Raw genomic sequence first — 26,718 nt, 5'->3', positions numbered from 1 at the left:
AACATGACTGTGTATTTCATGGACGACTTGTCCATCACCAAAATCCAAGTGTGCTACTTCATTTATTTTTATTATTTTTTTAAATAAAAAGATTGTTTTTATTTTTTTTCACATATTAATACAAATGATGCCTTATGATGATTTGTCTTAACGAAAAAAATAAACAAGTGATGGGAGATAATACAAAAGATAAAGAAAGAAATAGTAGACATCAAACTATATAATGATGAAAACAAAATTTACTTGAAAAAATAATAGTACCGTATCAAATTATAAAAATATTTTAAATTAAATATAATAATTTGATTAAATAATTTGTAGTTAATAATGCCATAATTAATTCATAGTACTACTTTAAATCAAAGATGTTTCCCACTTTTTAGGGATGATTTTTTTCCCTAAAATGGTAGTGTTATAAAAATTACCAAAATTATAAGTATATAAATTAGTCATGAAATTATATCTTAAAAATAGAACTAAATTAACATACAATTTTTTTTATATTTATCTTTTCTCTTTTAGTTTTGAGATAGACTTATTCTAGAAGCTGAAGATTGGAGCCAATGTTAAATTGAGGTTCATATTTGCATGATAATATGATGTTTGTAGTTCATCCAAATTTGTAGTTACGCGATACCAGATCATAAAGATTCCAGAATATATAACAATCCAATTGCTCAAACTCATGTAATTTAATTTCTACAAATCTTGTGATTGTAACGATTTGTTTAACATTTTTTTTTGGATTCTTATAATCCCACAAATTGTCTTACCGAAATGTGTGTGATGATACTAATTGAAATAAGTTCCTCGCACCTAAAAATCCTTATAAGGGAAAGGATCATCCATCCTTTTATAGATGAGCTAGGATCATCACCAAGTCGATATAAGACAATATTTAAGAAATAACACGCTCCCTCACATGTGGGCCGGAATGACACATCGGACTTCCATCACGTGGATAGGCTATAAAAGAAATAAAGATATAAAATCCATCATCGACTTGACCCCACTCTGATACTATATTATAAATGAGCCACTCACCCCTTAAAAGGCCTTATAAGGGGGATGATTATCCATACTTTATAGATGAGCTAGGATCATCACCAATTCGATGTGGCACAAGATTTAAGAGTTTTAACACGCCCCCTCACGCGTGGGCCAGAATAACACATCGAACTTCCATCACGTGGGTAGGCAAGAGAAGAAATAAAGAGATAAAATCTATCATCGACTTGGGGCCTCTCTGATACCATATTAGAAATGAGTCACTCACCCCTTAAAAGACCTTATAAGGAGGATGGTTATCCATACTTATATAGAGGAGCTAGGATCATCACCAAGTTGATGTGTGACGAGATTTAAGAGTTTTAACATGTCCCCTCATGTGTGGTGGTGATAATCCTAGCCCATCTATATAAGTATAGATAACCATCTCCCTTATAAGGTCATTTAAGGGGTGAGTGACTCATTTCTAATATGATATCAGAGCGGGCACAAGTCAATGATGGATTTTATCTCTTTATCCCTTCTCTTGCCTACCCACGTGATGGAAGTCCGATGTGTCATTCCGGCCCATACGTGAAGGGGCGTGTTAAAACTCTTAAATCTTGTTCCTCATCGACTTGGTGATGATCCTAGCTTCTCTATATAAGTATGGATAATCCTCCCCGTTAAAAGGCCTTTTAAAGGGTGAGTGGTCCGTTTCTAATAGATACCATGTTGAAATTGAAAATAAAAATATAATTATGAATTAGTTTAGCACTTATTAGTTGATATTTTGTGTACATATTAGGCCTTTCTTTGTATTTTCAATTAACTTTTTCGAAATGTATTGGATAAAGAAAATTCCCCTCTTTTCTCTCTACTCTCGTAATCGAGAGTTTCTCCATCTTCATTGCAGTTTTCCTTCATCTTCTTCATTAGCAGTTTCTCCACCTTTTATTTCTCCAGTTTTAACTTACCATAATTTATGTGTTTGTTGCTGACTCACAGATGTTTGCAATCTTATACGCATCGTTCATATTGGTTTGAGTTTTCTTGTCTTTGTGCATGTGTTTTATAGTGGTTAGGTTTTTTTAATATACCATAAAGGGCTCGTTTTGTAGTATGGATTGGATATAACATGTTAGCTAACTTGGGATAAAATTTTCGGGCCGAAGAAAAGATAAGGTATGGATAAGATTTTTATGATAGTGTTTTGTAGAGTAGACAAATTTTAGATTATACTTTATGTGACTTAAACTGACAAGATTATCCTTATTATGTTTAAAATTTTTGTATGTAATAATCTTTTCAAAAATAAACATATTCTAAAATATCAAAAAGTAACATGTTCAAACTTTGTTTGCAAAAAAATAGTAGCAACCTGTAATTTAGTTATGTATGTTCTAAATCAACGTGAAACTAAATCTAAGATGCTTTGAAAGCCAAAAATTTAATATATTTTCTAGTAATTTAGAACATGCTTTGTCAGGAAATTCAAAAGAAATACTCCAAGTTTCAGAGCTGAAAAACACATTGATGGCTGACATTTGATTCCAAATCAAGAAATTCAATATCAAAACACGGATCTAGAATAGAAAATCGTCACTGTCTTGCATTCATTAAATCGTCACCAAACTACCGCTGATGGTGACGGACATGGCGCGACTAATGACGACCTTGACATAGATGGCCATCGGTACAAAGATAATCGATGGGGGCGAGGAGTTCGCTTTCCGTCGAAGAGACGTGAATGAAGGTGAGAGCATCTGCAACGCGTCTCGCCCCCGTCTCGGTCTCGTCTCGAAGAGACGAGACGGCAGCGAGACGTCAATGCTCGTCCCGGTCTCGTCCCCTGTCTCGTCCCGAAGGGTGGGTTCACAAGACAGCTCGCCACGCGCCAGCGCCACGTGGTGCGCGCTGGCGCTAGGTGTGACGCCCATTCGCCGGTCCGCGAGTGGGCGTCGTCATGCTGACGGAATAAATCATTTTTTTTAAATTCGATTTTAATAAAAAAACAAAAAAAAATAAAAATAAAAAACGGTAATATTACCGTTGAACGGTAAAAAAAATTTCTTTTTTTATTCTATAAATACTCCTCTTTCATTCTCATTATACAAACAAACACACATCTATTCTTCTCAAATCATCTCTCTTTCCTCTCCAATTTTCATCTCACCTCTCCAATTTTCATCTCAAAATGTCCGGCGACGGAAACTCTGGCGGCTCCGGCGGCTATGACTTGAACACGTTTGGCAACTGGGGGGGGCATGTACAATGTCTTGGGTGCTTCCGGTTTGTCGACGTCGGGCACCCAAGGCTCGTCAACGCCGGCGGCGTACCAACCACCCCATTTTGATGTGGATGCATACGCTCACCCCAAATTAGGGAGAATTTTCTGGATGAACCCACTCCAAAAGGAGCACGAGGCGGTGGAAGCTCCGGGGGTCGCGCATTCGACGCCGTGGAGGAAGAGGAGGAGGAGAACGCGGAGGAGGAGGATATCGGCCGTCATCCATAAAGCCGCAAGGAGACGATGACTTTGTTCAACGCTTGGGTCAGCGTCTCGTACGATCCCATCGTCGGGAATCAACAAACCCGCAAGTGTTTTTAGAAAAAGGTCACCGATGCCTACAACGAGAAGAAGCCGAGGGGGGGCCGCCGCCGCACCATGAAGATGCTCCGCAGTCATTTTGACCGAGTCGACAGAGATGTCAAAATTTTTTGCGGAATCTACAAGAATGAAGCGGCGAATTACCAAAGCGGAGCCAGTGGAGCCGACATTCGGAGAGCGGCTTTGCGAGTCTTTTTTGACGACAACTGCAAAGAATTCGAACATGTCGATGTTTGAGAGGCGGTCAGAGACGTTGAAAGGTGGGCTGGCTGTGTCCAGTCCAGCACGGGCTCGAGCTCGAAACGCACGAAGCTCACGGCGGGTGGCCAATACTCGTCTAGTGAGGGCGGGTCAGGCAACGCCTCACAAGAGTTTGTCTCACAAGAGGTTAAGGGCACGACCACCGATGCAGGGGGTCCTCCCGTGGGCGTCGTCGGCTGCAAGGGACCAAGGCGGAGAAGGCAGCTAGAGGGAGGAGGGGCCGAGGCGAATCTAGCCAGACGGGCTCGGGCACGAACACCCTATTGTCCATGTACTTGACCGCCACGATGGCTGGCACTTCCCGCATGACGTCTCCCTAATATCAAGTTCATCTTGCCGGAATTGAGTTTATGGCAAGACAAACTGCCTCCAGGTAGCTTGAGTGCACCGCCACCGCCTTCGTGGGATGATTCGCCGGCGGAGTAGTTTTATAATTTCTATAAAATTGTATTTTAAATTATGTAATTTTTTTTTAGGATTTTAATTATGTGTTTTTTTTAAATTTTAAGTTGTAATTTTATGTTATTTAATGAAGTGTGTTTTTATTAATTGAATTTGTTGGAAATAAAAATAAAAAATGAAATTGAATGAATAGTTAAGGGATGAGATGGTTAAGAGATGGAGGGTTGCATGTGTTGTCTCTTAGTTAAGATATGAGATGAAAAGTACAGTGGGGCTCATGACTAGTGAAGAGATGAGACGGTTAAGTGACGGATAAGAGACAGCGTTGCGGATGGCCTGAGGGGGTGGGAAAGGAAAGGAGAGGGTGAGGGGTAAAAGGGAAAGGAAAGTCCAGCCGAACAATTGATTAACCCACTCATTCTGGTGTAACAGTGAAATTTTGCATTATTCATTCGGGCCTTGACAGACTAGACAACCGTCATTTTTTTATCAAGAGCACGAGCAGCCGACGTGGCATGCTCTGATTGGCCGTTGGTTTATTATTTTTTTTAAAAAAATCAAAAAAATTTGAAAAATTCAGATTTAATAAATAAATAAATAATTTCCACTTCCCAATAAAATATATCCATTTTTTCACAATTTTAATTTATTTTTTTATTATTTTTATCCCAAAATTCATACTTTCATCTATAAATACCTCCATTTCAACACAAAAAATCACACTACACCAAACAACTCTCTCAACCTCAAGTTATAGGATTTTAATTATGTAATTTTAATTTTTAGGATTTTAATTATGTAATTTTCAATTTTTAGGATTTAATTATGTAATTTTTAATTTTTAGGATTTTATCTATGTAATTTTCAATTTTTAGGATTTTAATTATGTAATTTTCAATTTTTAGGATTGTAATTATGTAATTTTTAATTTTTAGGATTTTAATTATGTAATTTTTAATTTTTTAGTAATTTGTAATAGTATTTCGGGTATTTTTAATGCATTTTAATATTGTAGAAATATTTTTAGTAATTGAAATATTTAAATTGAATAATAGAATGGTGGGACCCTTGAGCATGCTCTTGCGGAAGAGCAGAGAGTAAAAATGAATAAAAGTGGGTCCGGGGCCACATCCGTGCTCTTGCTTAAGAGCATGGATGTGGATGCTCTAAACGATTATGGGTGAGTACTAAATAATATACTCCCTCCGTCCCCATAAGCGAGGTGCTTCTATTAAGCACTCGTTTTGGAAAATGATACTTAAATTGTTTAAGTGGAGAGAGAGTAATTGTTTGGTGATGAGGATGATTGATAACAAAAAGAAGAATAAGAATAGTATGTTAAAATTTTAGGAGTTTGGAAAATGAAAAGTGGCTGAAATTTGTATTGTCAAATGGTGAAGTAGATGAACGTCTTATTTTTTGGATTATAGTTACTTTAGCTAAAAAATACAGTCACCTATCCAAAGAGCATATGTTTTAACCTAAAGAGACGATCTTTCGGGTACTAGATTTATAGTCACATAAAAGTAGAGGAGAGTTTACACTTAGTGCAAGCATATGGCAAATTTTGCATTCCCTCCGTCCCACTTTAGGAGTTCCAATCACTTTTCTTCACTCGTTTTATAAAAATGATACTCCCTCCATCCCTAAAGAATACGCATTTAGGATTCAGCACGAGTTTTAATGCAAAATTGGTAAAGTAAGAGAGGTAGAGAGAAAAAATAATTAAAGTTTTGTTAGTGGGGAATGTGTCTCACCTCATTAGAGAGGAAAGAGTTTCTAAAATTGGAAAGTGCATATTCTTGTGAGACGGACTAAAAAGGAAAGAATGCATATTCTTGTGAGACGGAGGGAGTAATAAATAGTTACAGTCGAAAAATGGTAAAGTAAGAGAGAAAATAATGTTGAGCTCAACATTATTTTCTCTCTTACTTTACCATTTCTCAACATTATTCTCTCTCTTACTTTACCATTTCTCCACTTTAACTATTTATTGTCATTTTTATAAAACAGTGAAGAAAAGTGACCAGGACTCCTAAAGTGGGACATAGGGAGTAGTATTTTTTATTGATCTAATAGTTTTGGTCATATACACTTACACTTTTGAGAGTAAGAGGATCATACACATTTTCTTGAGAAAATCATGAACCCAAAGTGATGCCATCCAGGATGATCACAGCCAGTGAAAACACGGCCGTCCGCTCTCAAGCGCCACAAGACTTGCACATCTTGTGAGGTCACTGTAGCCTCTCCAACCGATAGATGGAAAGTGTGCATCTCTGGCATCCAACACTCGATCAAAGCAGTGATAAGCTCATTGCCGAGCTTCATCAACTTCCCACAATCCATCACGCCTTTGAAACCAAACATTTCAAGCCAATGCCTCACAGAGTCATGAATATCCACATCCCAAATTTTACTTTCCGTCCGGTGAACTTTGAAAATTTGTGTTGTGTCGTCTGTCAATAGTGTCCTTGAAATGTGCTTTTTCTGAAGATATAGTACTGACGGATCTTCAGGTCCATAGAATAAATGCAGTTCATAGAATAAATGTCATCTAGAACTTGAAGTTGCCATCTAATCTAACAACATATTGACATAAGAAGAGTTACAAACTCATATTTGAAATAAAAATAACATATAATTTTAAATTCATCCTAAATTACATTGTAAATTACAAACACGATTCAAGAGACAACAACAATTGCTATAGATTCAAGAATCATATCATTCACATTTGAAGAATGAAAAAGAATACACTCCATAATTTCGTGGCAATTAGAATTTCCTACTTCCGTCATAAACTAATAATCATCACAACTTCAATAATCGAATGAATTTCACAAACATATACAATCAGCTGCTTGCATATCACCAATAAAAACCCATTATAATTAACAAAACAACAAATCATCGGACTAAATTGAACAATTTTATCATAAGCCCTAATTTCATCATAAACTCTAATTTCAACCAAATTGAACAATTTCATCACAAAATATGCAATAACCAACGAATAAGGGAGGAGTACCAAAATATTGAAGAAAACTTACCGAAATGTAACGTGAATCCTCAAAATCGCTGGAAGAAATCATCGTTCTTTGCTGCTTGATGCACTTTTTATTAGGACTAAATAAACCTGCAAGTATACAAAGTATATATACTGTATAGCTAAAGGTCAGTACCAGATGTCGAACACAGGAAAACTATCACAGACGGTCTATCTTCTAATAAGCTTTTTCCACTATTTGGAAAAACAAAGGTTTTTTGGGTTTTCGAAAATAACAATGTAAAAACAAAGAAAGCAATTGTAGATAAAAATCATAGAGATAAATTAAATGAGATAAAGGAATTCCAGGGATGTGCTTTCACAGTTATGGTTATATAAGTTCCAACTACAACACCCTAGCACAGTTCATACTTCACTAGAACGAGTAACAGAAATGTTTTCCATGCGGCACAAAGCAGATTACAAACATTAGGGGCGTCAATCCCTAGATTTGTAACACCCAAAAGATCCTTAGACTCATAAGGTTCTTACTCTCAATTAACAGTGTCATTTTAAGGGAAGCTAATTGTAACGTCAACTAAGCTCTTCTAACTCGCAAACCTCCTCTCACGATTATGTTGCAAGTTAATAGATCATCATAGAATGTGTCACTCAAACGTGAAACAATTATCTAACACTTAAAATAGAAGCGAAGTAATGAACAAAACGGATATTAAATAAATAGGAACTGTATAAACCAAAGTCGTTACTAACACATCCCTAGAATTCTATGAGTTTAGTTACACATAATGGAATAAGATAAACACTTAGTTTGTAGGAAAAATATAGAAAACATAAGAACTAAAATAATAGAACCCAAAGGTTGAATGTAGTAGCCTCGATCTTCTCTTGAATCCACAGTACAAAAGCCTTGGATCTTGATGAACAGTGGAATGAACTCTCAAGAATATACTCTGGAAATTATGTAGCAAAGGCTCTATTTTTGGTGTAGCTAGAGAGGGTATTTATAGCTTTAGGGTCGAATTCCTCTGATATGGCAAATCCTTCTTCTAGTAAAGAGAATTTAGGGAAAATCTGTGAGCCGTGTTTTCTCAGCGGGCCGCTGTACGTTGTCCAGCGGTCACTGCAAACCATCTCGTAGCTTCTGTCTCTCGATTAACGGTCGCTGCACTTGTTTCAGCGGTCGCAGCAAATCATCCCGTAGCTTCTGTCTCTCGATTAGCGGTCGCTGCACTTGTTTCAGTGATCGTTGCAAATCATGTCGTAGCTTCTGTCTCTCAATTAGCGGTCGCTACACTTGTTTCAGTGATCATTGCAAATTATTCTGTAGGTACTGGATCTAACTGAGCGGTCGCTCTTCACAACCCAACAGTCGCTGGGTTGTTCTTCTTTTTAGCTTTAATTTTCCGAAGCGGACCGCTATAGGGACCCTGGTTGAGGTGCAGCGGACCGCTGGCTGACTTGAATACTCCAGATTTCCATATTCAACTTTTTGCCATCTTTTTAGGCTCTATTTTGCACATTCTCACAAAACACGTCAAAATACTAAAATAGAAAAAATATGCAAAAAAGGACATGTAAATAAACCGTGACACGCAAAATGGACCAAATAATGGCCTTAAAATAGTGCAATCCGAGCGTATCACTGCTGCCCCGCGTCTGTTCTGTTGGTGGAGTAGGGGATCGATTTATGTGATGGACTAGGTTAGGAATCTATGGGGCTTGGATTGAGCCTCCCTATTGGACCTTCTTTACTAATTAAATTATAACCCATAATTTAATTTAAGGCCAATGGAATATTTCTTGTGCCACTTTAGAAGAAAAATTGACCGCCCATACAATCCGTGATTACAAGCAATTCGGGTTAACCTCTTTAATATATTATTTCCCGTGTTTAAGACTTTCTATATCAATTAATTAATTTGCAGTCTGCTATGGACTTTAAATTAATTAATATATTTTTATTTCCAAGAGTTTGTCTATTACGAGATGTATATTAAATAATATACTTTGCTTTACTATTATTCTTGGATTAAATCCAAACCTGCCGAGTTTCGGAATAATAGAAATTTTCTCGAACACCTCTTGGGAATATATTCAAACCACGAAAGCACATGATTTAACGTGATAATAAAACTGACACCGTACTAGTTATTAATTACTACTCCCTCTGTCCCACTTAAGATAACACGTTTTCCTTTTTAGTTTGTCCCAAATAAGATGACACATTTCCTTTTTTGGAAACTTTCTTTCTCCAATTAATACACCCAACCACTTTTTATCACTAATATTAAAATATTCATCTTTCTTTCTCTCTCTATTTTAATACCTACACTTACTATTTCTCTCTCCAATTAAATACATTAATCAATAACTCCTAAAATCCCGTGTCGGCTAAGAAATGTGTCATCTTATCCGAGACGGATGGAGTACTACTCAAGATATCAGGAATATTAGGTTGCGAAAAACCCGCACCTACGGATAAGTCAAAGCAGCGTATGATTAATAACAATGTCTTGTATTATTACAATGATTAAAAAGTATTAAATCTCCAAGACATAGTCTTTTAGTAGATAGCAATAAAGATGCGTCTATACTTTAGATCCTTTCAATGTTATACCATACCAGTGTCACTAGTTATTCTCAAGGTAAATATGGATTTAGGAACTAAACCCACCCTAAAACCTATCTAGGTTGTGAAAAAGTTTTACTTCTACAAGGTTTCGACTGAGTCACCTACTGTGAGTAATCTCAATAATACTTTTTAGTATATATTTTCCAACACTTTGTTGATATTTGACAAAGAAATGACATGATTATATATTTATCTTTACTATTTCGGTATTGTAACTTTTTGTATTTGACAGCAGGTGATGATCGAAGATTCCTGCTCGACTGACGATCGACGACTCGTTGGGGTGCAGAACATTTCCAGCGAATCTGTGGAATGGCATGCCAGAGCAATTCCCGCGACTCTCTGGAAGGGTTACGCGATTCTCCAGAATGATTCCAGCGACTCGCTGGAATTTGTAACGGTCCTTGTTCAGCCCTAGGTATAAAAAACCTAGGGAACAATTTTCAAGATACTCTTTAGCCCCCATATTGTCAAATTTTTGTCCAAGAGCCAGAGGAAGGCCATAGAGAAATTTTGGATCACCAAGATGAAAAATTTTCAATTCTTGACTCATGTCTGAGACATTTAATATCACTTTATTTATATAAAAAGATTGCTTTGTTGTATTCGTACTTAACATGAGTGGCTAAATACTTTTACAAAGTTTTGGGTGAAGACTACATTGAATATGTGGTTGTTTAATTGATTCGATTTACCTAGTTGTGATTATTTTGAATTGTCCTCGTGCTTTACTCATTCTTTTGATTAGCTACTAATTGAATTGTGATCGTTTAACTATGTTAATTAAGAGATGGATAGCTTTTTATGGTTAAGCAGACAATCATCACTTAGATAAGCTATATTCGAGAAAAGAGATATCTTGGAGAGGTTTTGAGTCATAGAAGCTAAAGGAGTTAGATTCGAGGTATTTGAAAGAGACTTTGATATTAGAATCTAACTAACGGGATGGGTGCACATGAGAGAAGGTCTATCCTATAGTAGTGACTTTCATAATATTCCTAAAGATACATAAAGGTAAAAGTTTTTATCAAACTAATCAACATTAAGTCGTTGTAGTCAGATCCTAGAATTCTGCCACCATATTTTCTAGACTTCATTTCATACTCTTTAAATTATTTTTGAAATAGTTAATATTTTGAAACTTAGAAACTAACTAAAAAACTTGAATTGTTTTAGTAGTGAATGATTATAATTCGAAGTACTTAAGTTAATTAAATAATCTCTGTGGATACGATACTCTTAACTTTCCTAAACTACAATAGCCCCGTACACTTGCGGGTTTTCTTTGTGAAATTAATGCGAGTCAAGTTTTTTGGCGCCGGCGCGAGGGATCATTTGGTTTTATTTGAAGTATTTGAATTTTCGAATTAAGACACTACTGCTTTAGGGACTACCTCTAAATGTTTTTTTATTTTGTTGTTGAAAGGTTTGTATGCGTACACGCTTTAGGGACTACCTCTTGAGGAACTCGACTTAGAGATATAAGCAACTAACAAACTAAAATGGGCAGAGAGGAGAACCACTATTGATAGAGTAGTACGCGTCCGAAGTCTATTCGGCTAATGGATAACAATAATGGAAATGGTCACCCTCGGAATGATAATTGGATTGGGAACAACAAAGTTCCTCCATCTCCACCGCCGAATCATGAGCAAATTATCCTCCAGCTCCAACAACAGATGAAGCAAATGAGGAAGATGGAGGATAATAGGAGAGAAGAAGATCCCGTCTGCAATACATTTGTTAATTTGACTATTCTGGCCCCACCTATTGGCACGAGAGTTAATGTCAATCCCTTTGGGTTGAAGACCAGGCTGATCTAGATGGTTGACCAGAAGGAATTTTCTCCAAAAGACCCACGGAGGACCCCAATAAACCCTTGTCCAGATTTGTGGAAGTAAACAATGCTACCAAGATCATTGTGGTGCCTAATGAAACAGTCAAGCTGAGAATTTTCACATTCGTACCCGCAGGTAAGCATGCACACGGTTCGAAAACCACCGGTTCCGGTTCGGAACCGGCGGTTCACGGTTCAAGATTTTCTTGAACCTGAACCGGCCCGCCAAGGTCCCCGGCGGTTTCGGCTGTGGTTCAAAACCGCCAGTTTTTGGCCGAAACCACCGGTTCCGGGCCGGTTCGGCTGTTCGTAATTTTTTTTTCTTCTTCTCGTGTTAGTGTTTATTTCAACGAGACTACAAGTCATAAGTCGCAACTTATAAGTTACAATTTACACTTAATGTTGGACTTGAGCCTTTGTGTTGAAAAGAGAGTGTATTCGATGATTCCCTTTTATATCTACATGTTCTTGGATGTGTTACTCTTTCTTTTAATATGGGATAAAACTCCTTATTTATAACTACATGATACATCTCCATCATCTTTGTTTATATTAGTTTATATCTTGACTATCTTATATTATTATAACTTAACAGCAAATATAATTACATAAAGTATTATTCTTTAATTCTTTATCATTATCGATTTGTTTATGCATAAGTTTATGTGTATGTTAACTAATAAATACCACACATTAAGAGAATAATTATTATACAAATTGTATTAATCTAGCGATAACTATAATATGAATAATTATTTATCTATATACAAATCATATTACTCAATAAGTGTTTATTCTTCTCTATCAAGAATATATTCACAAGTAATAATTTTATTTATATAAATTATACTACACTATTAGAATAAAAACTATTATACAAACTCATACTATTAGTCTACTACTAATATATATATATATATATATATATATATATATATATATATATACTATATTATACCACTAAACAAATCATTCTTTAGTTATCTATTTTTATCATTATTATACCAATTATATTAATTGTTAATTTTTTAACATTTTAATCAATATATTGAGAAAAATTAGCAACATACTTGCATCTAAATCCAATTATTTGAACACGTCCACATTCTATAAATATACAAATTATTAGCAACATGCAACATTCAAATTTAATTAAACTATTCTAGTTGATGCTATTATTATCTATAAATTTGTCTTAGAAAAAGAATCATAACAAAAATAAAGATAAAGTTAGTAAATAATAAAATGTAGTAAAAAATAAAGAAAAGTAGAAAACAAAAGAGAGTTTTGTATCCCGCATTGGAAAAAGATGAATGAATGATATAAACATGTAGTTATAAAAGAAACTTCAACATATTTTGTCCCACATTGAAAGTGAAACAAAAAATATTCAAGGATGTCTCTATAAAAGAGAAACAACCTAGAATAGTTTCATAAATTCGCAAGCCCATCAAATATATATGGGCTGTTATGAATTTCTTGTATTCATTTATTTGTAAAAATTGTTTTTAAATATAAAAATCAATTTTTATAAATAAAAAATATTTTTTAAATTTCGATTGAACCGCTGGTTTAACCGTTGAACTTGCGGTTCGGAACAGGCGGTTCTGGTTTTGCATTTCGTTGAACCAGAATCGGACCGTGTGAACTGCCGAACCGTCTGGCGGTTCAGAACCACCGCGCCGGTTCCGGTTCCGGTTTATGAACCAGCGGTTAACCGCCGGTCCTGTTCGGTTTGTGCATGCGTACCCGCAGGTTATGCAAAGGATTGGTATGACAATCTTGCGCCCGAGTCAGATGCAAGCTAGAATGATCCGGCACACAACTTTCTAGAGTAGTTCTGTTGGTGGATTGACTGGAATTACAAGAGATAAACAATACCGGGCGTAATAAAACCCAAGAAGGAAGAACTAAAAACTGAAAATTACAATGAAATCGAAACTGTAAACTGGAAATAAAACTTAGTCGAGTCGATGAGGCCTCTTTCCGCAAGACGAGATACGTCCCGGTAGTGCTCTCGGTTTGGCGTGTCGTCCCCAAAGATAAAATGGCTACATCTCTGGTGAAGCAGCACCACAATCAACAGAGCTCCGGTGAATTGGAAGAGGAGAGGGCAGAGTTTCGGGAAGAAAGACTATGCAGAGAGTATGATGCTTGTGTTCTAATTGTTCTGTTATTCTAATGCAAGGAATGACTAGCCTATTTATAGGCTTGGTCCACCAGCCTTGATGGCTGTCATCATGGCTCATTATGGCGGGGCAGTAACCTTCAACCGTTACGAGTTTGAAAGCTGGAGTGGTCGACGTTGAATCTAGACGCTGTACATGCCCTAGTTCAACCGTCACATGTGGACTTCGTGAATCGACTTGATCAAGACACTGATCAAGCCATCGCTCAAGGCGCAACAGGCCGAGTTGATCAGGCTGCTGATCAAGGCGCAACATGTCCAGTTGATCTTGGTCTTTGGGTGGTCTTTGGGCTTGGTTCTTAGGCTTGTCCCTGGATCCAGATTTAATGTTTTGGACCACCTCAATTTTGGGCAGCATGTCAAGTTGATCCGGCCGCTGCCCAAAATTGAGGTGGTCTAAAACATTAAGTCTGGATCCTGGGACAAGCTTAAGAACCAAGCCCAAAGACCACCCAAAGGACCAAGATCCAAGTCCAAGTCCAAGACCAAGGGCACGGGCACGGGCACGGGCGCGGCTCGGCTCGGCGCGCGTGTGCGTGCGTGTGGGCTCTTTCACCCATCTTAGTCCACGATAATTACCAAGTGTAATTAGTCACTTAATAAATACACATTTAAAGATGTGGTCATCTCCTATGTGGGATAATTAACACTAGTTAATTACTCCCTACACTTTCAACTCATAGCTTTATCAAAAACTACAATGTGACCAACTTTAATCCACTATTTTTCACTCAGCGGGAATCGGATTTGAGAAAGTGAATATACTACGGTCATCTACGCGGAACGTAGATCGACGCTACGTCATTTAATTCTCCAAAATTAAATGTCTCATCACATTTATTATTGGTCAAACTTCATTGACTGGAGATCTTAAATTCAAGATTCCAATAAGTTCTTCCCACTCAACTCCACTCTCAAGCTGCAAGCAGAAATCTCTCGTTTTGGAACGAGAAATAAAGAGTCTATGTTTGAGGTATGAGAGATATTTAATGCCTTGTAGAGATGTGTCTTAAACATGGGATTTCACCGGGCCATAAAGTGAGTATCTTCCTTAACGGATGCACTGATTTGATCAAATATCAACTGGACTTTAGGTATGGGGATCATTCTTGGATTTGGGAATAGTTGCGTGCAAGAGGATGTTAGAGAAGTTCACCTAACAGCAAGGGATGGAGCTCAAGAAGAGAGACCTCAGCTATGATTGCAACTGCCACTATCTCAAACCCGATAAACCTCTTGTCCAATAGCTGATGATGAAAAATCAGAAGGTGGACAACATACAACTTACACGGACTCAGATGGAGCCACCCAGCATGATACATGATAGAGGATGAGACGAATATTATATTTTTATTCTAATTTTTGTTTTAAAATATTTAGCCAAAAAATTGGGTCATTATTATGGGAGTGCATTATAGTGCTACCTTTTCTTAAATTGCTAACTTGCTAACTCATCAACGCAGTCTATTAAAAATGTTAACACGGTCACGTTAAAATGTCAACAAAAATGTTGACATTTTAATATCATTGTCAACATAGTGTATTATTAAATAATTTTATGTTGACATTTCAATGTGATTGTGTTGACATTTTTAATACACTGCATTGGCGAGTTAGCAGAGTCAACAACTTAATATTGGTTTAGCATTCCAATTCAGTCAAAATGGATCTTTATTAGTGTCGACCATCACTTTTTGACAGTGCATTAAAAAAAGACCAACTTCAGCCCGATTTCGTTTGTTTGGGACTTGAAAATGAAAAATTAAATATTTTGGACCAAATTCGTATAATGGTCATATGTTTAGGACAAAAAATGGACTTTCTCTATAAATCATTGTCTAATTTTCTCTTATGTCTTTGTACTTTGACTTGAAGAAATTCGTCGTTGGGAACACAAAAGTGGAATTATAGTCTTATGTTTGATAAAAATGAAGTATCCCCTCCTTTCCAACTAAGATGACAGACTTTTAGGGTGAGTTTAGTTCCCTATACTGATACGCTCGGATTTTGCAAGGTTTTAAGGCCATTATTCAGGTCTGTTTTTAATGTCAAAATCACAATTCATGTCTATATTTTGTATGTTTTATCTATTTTGGTATTTTGACATGTTTTGTGAGATATGTGCATGCAGGGTTCTACAGGAGATTTATATTTTTATTCTAATTTTGTTTTAAAATATTTAGCCAAAAAATTGGGTCATTATTATGGGAGTGCATTATAATGCTACCTTTTCTTAAATTGCTAACTTGCTAACTCATCAACGCAGTTTATTAAAAATTTTAACACGGTCACGTTAAAATGTCAACAAAAATTTGTGTTGACATTTTAATATACTGTGTTGACATTTTAATATCATTGTCAACAAAATGTATTAAAATATCAACTAATTTTATGTTGACATTTCAATGTGATTGTGTTGACATTTTTAATACACTGCGTTGGCGAGTTAGCAGAGTCAACAACTTAATATTGGTTTAGCATTCCAATTCAGTCAAAATGGATCTTAATTAGTGTCGACCATCACTTTTTGACAGTGCATTAAAAAAAGACCAACTTCAGCCCGATTTCGTTTGTTTGGGACTTTAAAATGAAAAATTAAATGTTTTGGACCAAATTCGTATAATGGTCATATGTCTAGGACCAAAATGGACTTTCTCTATAAGTCATTGTCTAATTTTCTCTCGTGTCTTTGTACTTTGACTTGAAGAAATTCGTCGTTGGGAACACAAAAGTGGAATTATAGTCTTATGTTTGATAAAAAGGAAGTATCCCCTCCTTTTCAACTAAGATGACACACTTTTAGGGTGGGTTTAGTTCCCTATACTGATACGGTCGGATTTTGCATTGTTTTAAGGCCATTATTTGGTCTGTTTTTATTGTCAAAATCACAATTCATATCTATATTTTGTATGTTTTATCTATTTTGGTATTTTGACATGTTTTGTGAGAAATGTGCATGCAGGGTTCTACAGGAGATTTATTAAGGATTTCTCAAAAATTTCTAAGCCTCTTTGTAAATTACTTGAAAAAGATGTGAAATTTAATTTTACCTCTAACTGTTTGCAGACTTTTGAGGACTTGAAGAAAGCTTTAGTGAGTGTTCCCATTCTCATCACCCCCGATTGGAGCCAACCATTTGAAATCATGTGTGACGCAAGCGAGATTGCAGTCGGTTCGGCTTTGGGGCAAAAGAGAGATTAAATTTTTAGAGTCATCTATTATGCTAGTAGAACTTTAGATTGTGCACAAGCTAACTATACGACTACAAAAAGGGAGATGCTTGCTATAGTTTATTCTTTTGATAAATTTAGAGCTTATCTTGTTGGGACTAAAACCATTGTTTACACTGACCATGCTGCTATTAGGCACTTGTTTACAAAGAAGAATGCGAAGCCAAGACTTATTCGGTGGATTTTACTACTCCAAGAATTTGATGTTGAGATAAGAGAAAAAAAAAGGATGTGAGAATGTAGTGGCAGATCATTTGTCTCGGTTGGAGCACCCGGTAGAAGGAGAAAACCTATCCCGAGAAATCAACGAGGACTTCCCCGATGAGCATCTATTCTTCACTCAAGCTACTTTCCCATGGTATGCCGATATTGTCAAATATTTAGCAGCCAAGGTACACCCTCCCGATCTTACTCCTTATCAAAGGAAAAAGTTTTATAGAGATGTAAGATCTTATTTTTGGGATGAGCCCTACTTGTTCAAAAGATGTGCAGATACTATACTTAGGAGATGTGTACCGCAAGAGATTTGGGCAGCCACAGTTGAAAGATGTCATTCGTCGCCAACTGAAGGACACTTTGGTGTGCAAAGGACCGCCATCAAAATCTTACAAAGCGGTTTCTATTGGCCAACCATCTACCGTGACTCCGCCAGTTTTGTGCTCCAATGCAACGAATGCCAGCACACGGGGGGAATATCAAAGAAGAAGCAGATGCCTGTGAACACTATCATTGAGGTAGAACTATTTGATGTATGAGGGATAGATTTCATGGGACCATTCCCAAAATCAGGGGAGTACCAATACATTTTACTTGCAGTTGAATATGTGTCTAGATGGGTAGAAGCAATTCCTACCAAAACTAATGATTCTAAAGTTGTAACTGCTTTTGTGAGGAAAAACATTTTAAGTAGGTTTGGTACATCCCGCGCTCTCATAAGCGATGGAGGATCTCACTTCAACAATAGGTGACTGGACAACATATTGGACAAGTACGGAGTCAAGCATAGAGTCACCTCGCCATATCACCCCCAAGCCAATGGGCAGACCGAGCTTGCAAATCGAGAGATCAAGTCCATTCTACAGAAAACAATGAGCACTAACAGAAAGTATTGGGCACTCCGCTTGGATGATGCATTGTGGGCATATCGTACCGCATATAAATCTCCTATAGGTATGTCTCCTTATCAATTAGTTTTTGAAAAATCATGTCATTTGCCTTTTGAGTTGGAGTATATGTCATATTGGGCGGTCAAGAAGTTGAATCAAGATTTCCAAAAGACCGGCGAAGAGAGGCGCCTCTTTCTCAATAAATTGGACGAATTTCGAATGGAAGCCTATCATAGCTCGTCAACTTACAAAGAAAGGATTATGGCCTACCATGATAAGATGATTAGTCCACGGGAGCTCACCTTGGGGGATGTGGTTTTGTTGCATAATTCGAGACTCTCTCTTTTCCCCAGAAAGTTGAAGTTAAAATGGACCGGTCCTTACATGATCAAGAAGATATATGATAGTGGGACGGTTGAATTGCTAGCTCCGGATGGGACGTTGTTTCAAGCCATTGGTCATCGTGTGAAGAAATACTTTAGCGCTGACAAGGTGGTGGAAGAGGAAACAGAACTAGAAGAACCACCTAAGAAGTAAAAAGGGGTAAAGTCAAGCTAATGACTATAAAAGAGCGCTTGTTGGGAGGCAACCCAGCCATTTTTGACAATTTTTGCTCAAGTTTTTGAGTACCTTTTGGTTTTTGTTTAATTTTCTTGTCTTTGAAATATTTTCGCAGGTTCTGACCTTCGCAGCTTTTGGAAACATTCTGCCTCATTGCGGCGACCGCCGCCAAATTGCAGTTTCCAGCGCAATTTTTCAAATTTTTCGAATTTTCGCCCCGTCCAACCTCGACGTGAAAATTTTCAAGGTATGTTTTCTTTTTAGTAGTTTCCTCACGTCCCTACCGACTCTACAAACTTATTTTACACTTTGTTGTAAATAAGTTTGGTGGGATGAAGTGGTAGACCGTGAGTTTAGGGTTTTAGTTTAAGTTTTTGTTTAAAAAACCCGAAGGTGAATCCATGTCATGAACTTAACATGAAGAACTTAGAAACACGCATACTTAGGGACACATTAGATTGAGTTGCCAATGATATTTAATTCCATCCATGTTTAAGTATGGCTTGACGTTTTGATATGATGGTTTGGTGAAAAGGTGAATAATTAGTGAATTGCTTGTTCGCCTTGAATCATGCTTATACCTTGTGAGATTTGAGCCTTAATTCTTTCTTGTGTGATTTATCTGCAAGCATGTATATATTTCTAGAACTTGCTCCTAGTCTGCCTAAGTTTACATATTGTTTAAGTTGATTTACGAGGATGTTAGGCCATCTTTTCTTAGCTACTTTTACTCCCAAATTTTTGACCCTCTCAAAATTTGAAAATTTTCCCTTTGGAGCCAATTTTAAGCCTTTAAGACTATTCTTTCAAAGCCAAAATAAATGGGGACAATTCCTTGGGTTAGTATAGTTTTATTATCTTTTGCAAAAGAATTGGAGAGATAAGGAAGAGAGTTGTAAAAAGTAGTGTGCTTAAATATAGAAAAGTGCAAGTTGTGAAATAAGAAAAATTCAAAATGTGTGTTTGATCTAGAAATGATGCTTATGAAAAGAAAAAGAAAGAAAGGTAGAAAAAGAAAAGAAAAGAGAAAAAAAAATCAAAGGATTGGAAAGTGAGTTGAAGGAGAAAAATAAAGTGTTAGAAGTGTCTTGAGCATTTAAAAAAAAGTGGAGTCATTTTAGCTCTACTTGGGATATTTTTGAGTCACTTTTTAGCCAAATATTCCTCACCTACCAAAGAGCCTACATTACAACAAAAAATAAAGACCTTTCGGACTTTTGATGCTTAATCACATCTAGTAGAGGAGGGATTAGACTTTGAGCAAGCCTATGGTAAACTTTGCATGATGCATGATTTGAGTGTTATACACTTTGCCATATACACTTTGAGAGTGAGAGATAAATACACTTCCCATCTTTGGAAGTTTGCCACATGTGAGTGCATGAATTCAAGGTGTTCCACGAGTTAGTAATGAAAGTGCACTAATAAGCCATGCTTGATTTGATTGCGTTAATTCATGCTTAATCTATTCTTCCATCTTTTGAGGCAATTATGACGTCTAGTCCTTGTGCATTCCGTGCCTCTATTCTTGTGTCTTTATTGTTTAGTTCGAGGTCAAACAAAAATGTAAGTTTGAGGGAGTTGATACGCTCAGATTTTGCACGATTTCAAGGCCATTATTTGGTCCGTTTTTAATGTCAAAATCACAATTCATGTCTATATTTTGTATGTTTTATCTATTTTGGTATTTTGACATGTTTTGTGAGAAATGTGCATATTTGAGCTTAAAAAGGGAGTCAAAACACGAAGTAGAAAATCTGGAGTTTTGGGTAGCGTCCATCGACCTCTGCAACACTGCCGGTGACCGCTAGCGTTCAGCGGTCGCCACTTCTGTAGCGGCCCGTTTCGGGAAATCTGTGCATGAATGAAGACACGCGTGGCGACCGCCGGGCAGTGCGTGGCGACCGCCACCCAAGAGTCAGAAGCCTCGGATCAACGCATGGCGACGGCCGGCCAAGGTTCGGCGGTCCGCCACAAAAGAGGGGTGAGCAGATTTGCCATAAATTTCTCTCCAAGATTTACCATATTTTGCAATCCTTTACCTTATTGGAGGAGCTCGAATTTCTCCCTATAAATACCCCTCAAGCTTCATCAAACAAATCCTCTTTTTGTAACATATTTTCAAGAGATTAAAAGTTAGAGTGCTTCATTGTGCAAGGAGTTCAAGAAGGATTCAAGAACATCAAAGCTACAAGGATTCAACCTTTGGGTTTTATTTGCTATAGTTTTATGTTCTTATTGTTTTCCCTTCAATCTATGTCTTTATATTATTCTATTATGTGTTACTAAATTCATAGGATTCTAGGGATGTATTAGTAACGACTTTGGTTATACATTCCCTTTTCTATTTAATATCCGTTTTGGTCTTACTTTGTTTCTTCCTTAAGTTAATGGATAATGCTTCACGTTTAAGTGACACATTCTGTGATGAATTAATATAACATGCTACATAATCATGAGAGGAGGTTGGCGAGTTAGATCCACTTAATAGACACTACAATTAGCTTCCTTTAAAACGGCACTGTTAATTGAGAGTGGTGACTTTTCAAGGGTCTTAGGAGCTTTTAGGACTTATGTATTTAGGATTAACAACCCTAATGTTTGTAACCCACGTTTGTATCGCATGAGCATAAACTAGGTGATCGTTCTATCAAGGTAAGAACTGTGCTAGGATATTGTAGTTAGAACTTGTATAACCATAATTGTGAACGCACATCCCTGGAATTCCCTTATCTCTATACTTTTATCTCCGTGATTTATCTGCACTAAATTGTTTATTGCTTTCAATTGTTCTTTTGTTTTAAAAAAATTCTCAAAACCTTTCGGTTCTCCAAATAGTAATTGAGTTTTAGTAGAAGATAGTCAGTTTGTGTCTGTTTTCCCCGTGATCGATATCCGGTACTAACCTTTAGCTATACTATTTCTACTCTATATACTTGCAGGTATTTATAGTGCTAATAAAAAGTGCATCATATACACACTTTCATTTTTAGTTTGTTTCAAATAAGATGAAACATTTATATACTTCCTCTGTCTCCAAAGAGTATGAATATTTGGTTCGGTACGGGTTTTAATGCATAATTGAAAAAGTAAGAAAGAAATAGAAAGAAAAAGTTTTTAAAGTAATGTTAGTGGAGAATGGATCCCACCTCATTAGAGAGAAAAGAGTTTTCAAAATTAGGAAGTTCATACTTTTCAAGGACGGACAAAAAAGGAAATAGTTCATACTTTTCAGGGACGGAGGGAGCATTTAGAAACAATAAAATGGATTTTCTCTACAATTAACACACATAACCACTTTTTCTTTCTCCAATTAAAATAAGTATTCAACTCTCTTTTTCTCTCCATTTAATACTCACACCTGCAAATAAACACATTAACCAAGAACTCCTAAAATCTCATCCCGACTATGAACTGTGTCATTTTAGCCGGGACGGGGGAGAGTAACTGATATGAAATTGATTTGTTGAATTTGTGCATACACACAAAATATACATTACACACACATACAATGTGTGTTTGTATGTGTTTGCAATGTGTATATTTTGTTTTGTGTATAGTGTGTGTAGTACTTGCAATGTGTGCATTTTGCGTTTGTAAGTGTGTAGGGTGTGTATAGCGTGTGTGTTGTGCATACAATGTGTGTAGTGTTTGTATTTTATGTATATTGTTTGTATGACATGTATAATGTGTGTAGTGCTCGTATTTTGTGTGTAGTGTGTGCAGTTTGTGTATTTTATGTGTACAGGATGTGTGTACGTATGTGCTTATGCTATATGGATATATGTAGTGAAGGTATTTAATTTATAATTATTTACTTTAGATATAAATTTCGAATTGTGAAATTGAGAGGTTTGAAATTATAATTTAGTTCCAAATTAAAATTTTTTGTGATATAAAAAACATTGGATTTGGAATTGAAGGCCCCAATTTCAATTCCACTCCTCCAATTCCATGTACTACCTCTGTTCCATGTTAATAGAAACATTTCTTTTCGGCACGGAGTTTAAGAATAGTGTGTTTAGTGGATGGTGAATAAAGTAAGAGAGATGAAGAGAGAATAAAGTAAGAGATAATTACTTTTTGACAAAAATAGAAATGACTCAATTAACTCAAAACTTTCCAAAATAGTAAAATCACTCTATTAACATGGAATGGAGGGAGTACCAAATTAAGCTAGTGATATTTGATTTGGAAATGGGAGGAAGAAGGTGGACATGTTTGTGTGCAGTCCTTGATGTAGCTTGCGGTCAGCTGGTGTGGGGGCTCAATTGCTCGTTGCGTGGTTGTTCAGTTCAAGACAAGTTCGGTGGTTCAGTCAAGGTTGTCCAAGGCTGTAGAGTGCAAGGAGTCCGAGAGCTCAACTAAGTATTAGGAGAGTTACCATCCTAAACATTGTGTAAACATTGACCGGCATAGTCTAGGCATTTTGCAGATCATTTTAATATTCGCAGATCTGTTTTAGTTATATTGGATTGGACATATATACTCAGATTGCCCGTCTTGGATTTATTATGATATATGAGATACTAGTAGTTATTTGATACTAGTAGTTATTTGATAATACTACTTCCTCTTCCACAAAAAATAGAGTAGTTTTGTCATTGTAGAAATCATGGTATTAAATATGCCCGGTCAATGGATTTTGACCAAATAATAAATGTGACGAGACATTTAATTTTGTGAAATTAAATGACATAGCGTCGATCTACATTTTACGTAGATAAATGTAGTATATTCACTTTCTCAAATCCGATTTCCGGTGAGTGAGAAAAAGTGGATTAAAGTTGGGCATAATTAGCTTTTAATTAAAGCTTGGAGTTGGAGCTTAGGGAATAATTAACTAGTGTTAATTATCCCACATTGGAGGATTAACACATCTTTTAATGTGTATAAATTAAGTGACTTAATGTTACTTAATAATTATAGTGGACCAAGATGGGTGAAAGAGCCCACACGCGCGCACACGCGCGCGCCGCCGCCGCCGCCCGCCCGCCCGCGCTCGCGGCCTCGGGCCCGATCCCGATCTCGATCCCGATCTTGGACTTGGATCTTGGCAATTGGTCTTTGGGTGGTCTTTGGGCTTGAATCTGCCATGATGAGCCTTCATGGCTCGGTTGACCCTGCATGGTGGCTTGGAACGAAAAGAGGCCTCCTCGACTCGGCTAAACTTAGTTCACGGTTCTTTGTTTCGAATTCTTACGTTGTAATTTCATTCAGTTCAGTTGCTCCTTTTCTTTCTTTTGGGTTATATTACGCCCGGTCTTGTTATCTTGTAATCAGTAGAACCAACAATCGCAAGACGAGATAACTTGCTTTTGAAGGGTTTTTGACCTCTAAACTGAACTTAAAATTTCGAAACTTAATACACCTTTGCTGGAGATGTCGACGGAATCCAACACCACCGCTGCCGCCACCACCGCCGCCATTCCTTCAACCATGGCAACCACTGGACCTGTCAACACGTCGTCGATTCCGACGATGATGCCCACTCCCGGGCGCTATCCTTCTTCCTCAACAACCCCTTGGGAGTTCGTTAACCCCCTTGGGCTCACTGGTGGATCCACTTCGAGTGGGTCGGTTCGTTCCACTTTGAGTGGTTCTTTCGGGTCCTTTAATGGATCGAGTGCTGGGGCCTTCGGGTCTCACACGGGTGTTGGGGCCTTCGGGTCTCACACGAATGCTGGGGCATTCGGGTCTCATGCGGGTGCTAGTCCCTTCGGGGCTGGTACGACCATGGCGGGCTCTATGCCCAACATGAATGGTGAGGGCTCTATGCCCAACCATGTTGTTGGCTCCTTCGGGGGCAACGGAATTGGTTCATTCCAAGGACCAAGTGCGGCACCTATGGCACCAAGAATGATGCCACCTGCCGAGAAGCCACCAAAGTTTGGAGGATCTGACTTCAAGCGGTGGTACCAGAAGATGTTGTTCTACTTGACAACATTGGGCGTCGCCAACTTCCTCACGGAGAACGAGCCGCCCGCGCCAAGCGACCAAGAGACTAGGCTCGAAGTCATGGCGGACTATGAGGCTTGGAGAAAAGGGGATTATCTATGTAAAAACTTTATTTTAAGTGCATTAGATGATAGCCTCTATAATGTATACTCCAATGTAACCACATCTAAACAAATGTGGGAAAGCCTAGAGAAGAAATATAGCATAGACAATGCTGCAAGGACTGAGCAGGTTGTAGCATCCAAGTTTATGGACTACAAGATGGTCGACTCTCGACCCATCATGGAGCAAGTCCAAGAGCTCCAAATGATCATCCACTCCTTAGTGGCTGAAGGGATGACCTTGCCCGATAAGTTCCTAAGGTGCACGATCATTGACAAACTCCCTCCAAGTTGGAAGGACTTCAAGAGTTATCTCAAGCACAAGCGAAAGCAGATGACCCTTGAAGACTTGATCGTGAAGTTGCGCATTGAGGCCGACGTGCGCAAAAGTGATCAAAAGGCTAAGGGCTTCACCCCAAATGAAGCCAAAGCCAACCTGTTGGAGCGGGGCGGTCCCTCCAACAAACGCCCTCGCCCAAACCGTCCAAACGACAAAGGGAAGGGAAAGCAGCCTTCAAAGAAGTTTGAAGGCGACTGCTACAAATGTGGCAAACCGGGCCACTTTGCCAAAGACTGCCGCAGCAAGAAGAAGAAGCCGGCAGCCCACGTCGTTGAGAAGGAGTTCAAGGACTGGGATGAGAACGACCTCATTGCAGTGGTCACTGAAGAGGTTAACCTTGTTGATAACAAGGGAGGCTGGGACATCGACACCGGCGCTACTGCTCATGTTTGCTCCGACAGGAGCAAGTTTGCCTCCTACACGGCTGTTGAAGGAAGGAAAATCAACATGGGGAATCAAGCATCGTCTGAAATCCTCGCCGTTGGCAACGTGATTCTCATGATGACGTCTGGCGTCACAATCACTTTGAAGGATGTGCTGCATGTCCCGGACATCCGCAAGAACCTAGTGTCAGGATCAATACTAGTTAATAAGGGGTTTAAACTTGTATTTGAGTCTGATAGGTTTGTCTTGTATAAGTTTGGAAAATCCCTCGGAAAAGGTTATGTAACCGATGGGCTTTTCAAGCTTAGTGTAGCAACTCGCAGTGTTGCAAAGCCATTGGCTAATAATAATAAAGCATCTACTTCCTCTTATTTGACCGAGTCTTCAAATTTGTGGCATTGTAGATTGGGACATGTAAATTCAAAAGCCATTAAAAGATTAGTAAATTTAGACTTACTAAAGGCTAATGAATTGGATATCCAAGATAAATGTGAAATTTGTCTTGAAGCAAAAATGACTAAGTTGTCGTTTCACTCGGTTGAACGAAGCACAAAACCCCTTGAATTAATTCACACGGATGTATGTGATTTAAAGATGGTGCAAACAAGAGGTGGTAAAAAGTACTTTATCACTTTCATAGATGATTGCACAAGGTATTGCTACATTTATCTTTTAAGAAGTAAAGATGAAGCAATAGAAGCGTTCAAAAATTATAAGAACGAGGTTGAGAATCAACTTGGTTGTAAAATCAAAATGATTCGAAGCGATAGAGGAGGCGAATATGTAGCCCCGTTTGAGGAGTTATGCAACGCAAGTGGTATAATTCATCAAACAACTGCTCCATATTCACCACAATCTAATGGTGTTGCAGAACGCAAAAATCGAACTCTAAAAGAGATGATAAATGCACTGCTTCTAACTTCAGGATTACCACATAACATGTGGGGGGAAGTTGTTTTGACAGCCAACTATATCTTGAATAAGATCCCTCTCAAAGGAAAAGATGTCACTCCTTATGAGTTGTGGAAGGGAAGGAAGCCATCCTACAAATACCTCAAAGTGTGGGGGTGTTTGGCAAAGGTGATGGTTCCTCCGCCCAAAGAAGTT

At 37.6% G+C, this 26,718-nt stretch overlaps 1 protein-coding gene across 1 annotated transcript; it reads left to right on the top strand.

The window, feature by feature from the left end:
- The first annotated feature begins 18,249 nt into the window (after nucleotides 1-18,249).
- LOC121779094 lies at nucleotides 18,250-18,804 on the top strand. The gene has a single exon (XM_042176435.1). It carries the CDS (start codon nucleotides 18,250-18,252, stop codon nucleotides 18,802-18,804), a length of 555 nt encoding a protein of 184 aa, XP_042032369.1.
- Nucleotides 18,805-26,718: the final 7,914 nt, after the last annotated feature.

Source organism: Salvia splendens, chromosome 19 (genome assembly GCF_004379255.2).
Source record: "Salvia splendens isolate huo1 chromosome 19, SspV2, whole genome shotgun sequence".
NCBI lineage: Eukaryota > Viridiplantae > Streptophyta > Magnoliopsida > Lamiales > Lamiaceae > Salvia > Salvia splendens.
Note: the sequence above shows the minus strand (reverse complement) of the source record. Positions and strands in the feature narration are given on the sequence as shown.

What these genes read in the sequence shown, in the direction of transcription:
- LOC121779094 (XM_042176435.1), top strand. Translation starts at nt 18,250, where the DNA reads ATGAGCACTAACAGAAAGTATTGGGCACTCCGCTTGGATGATGCATTG.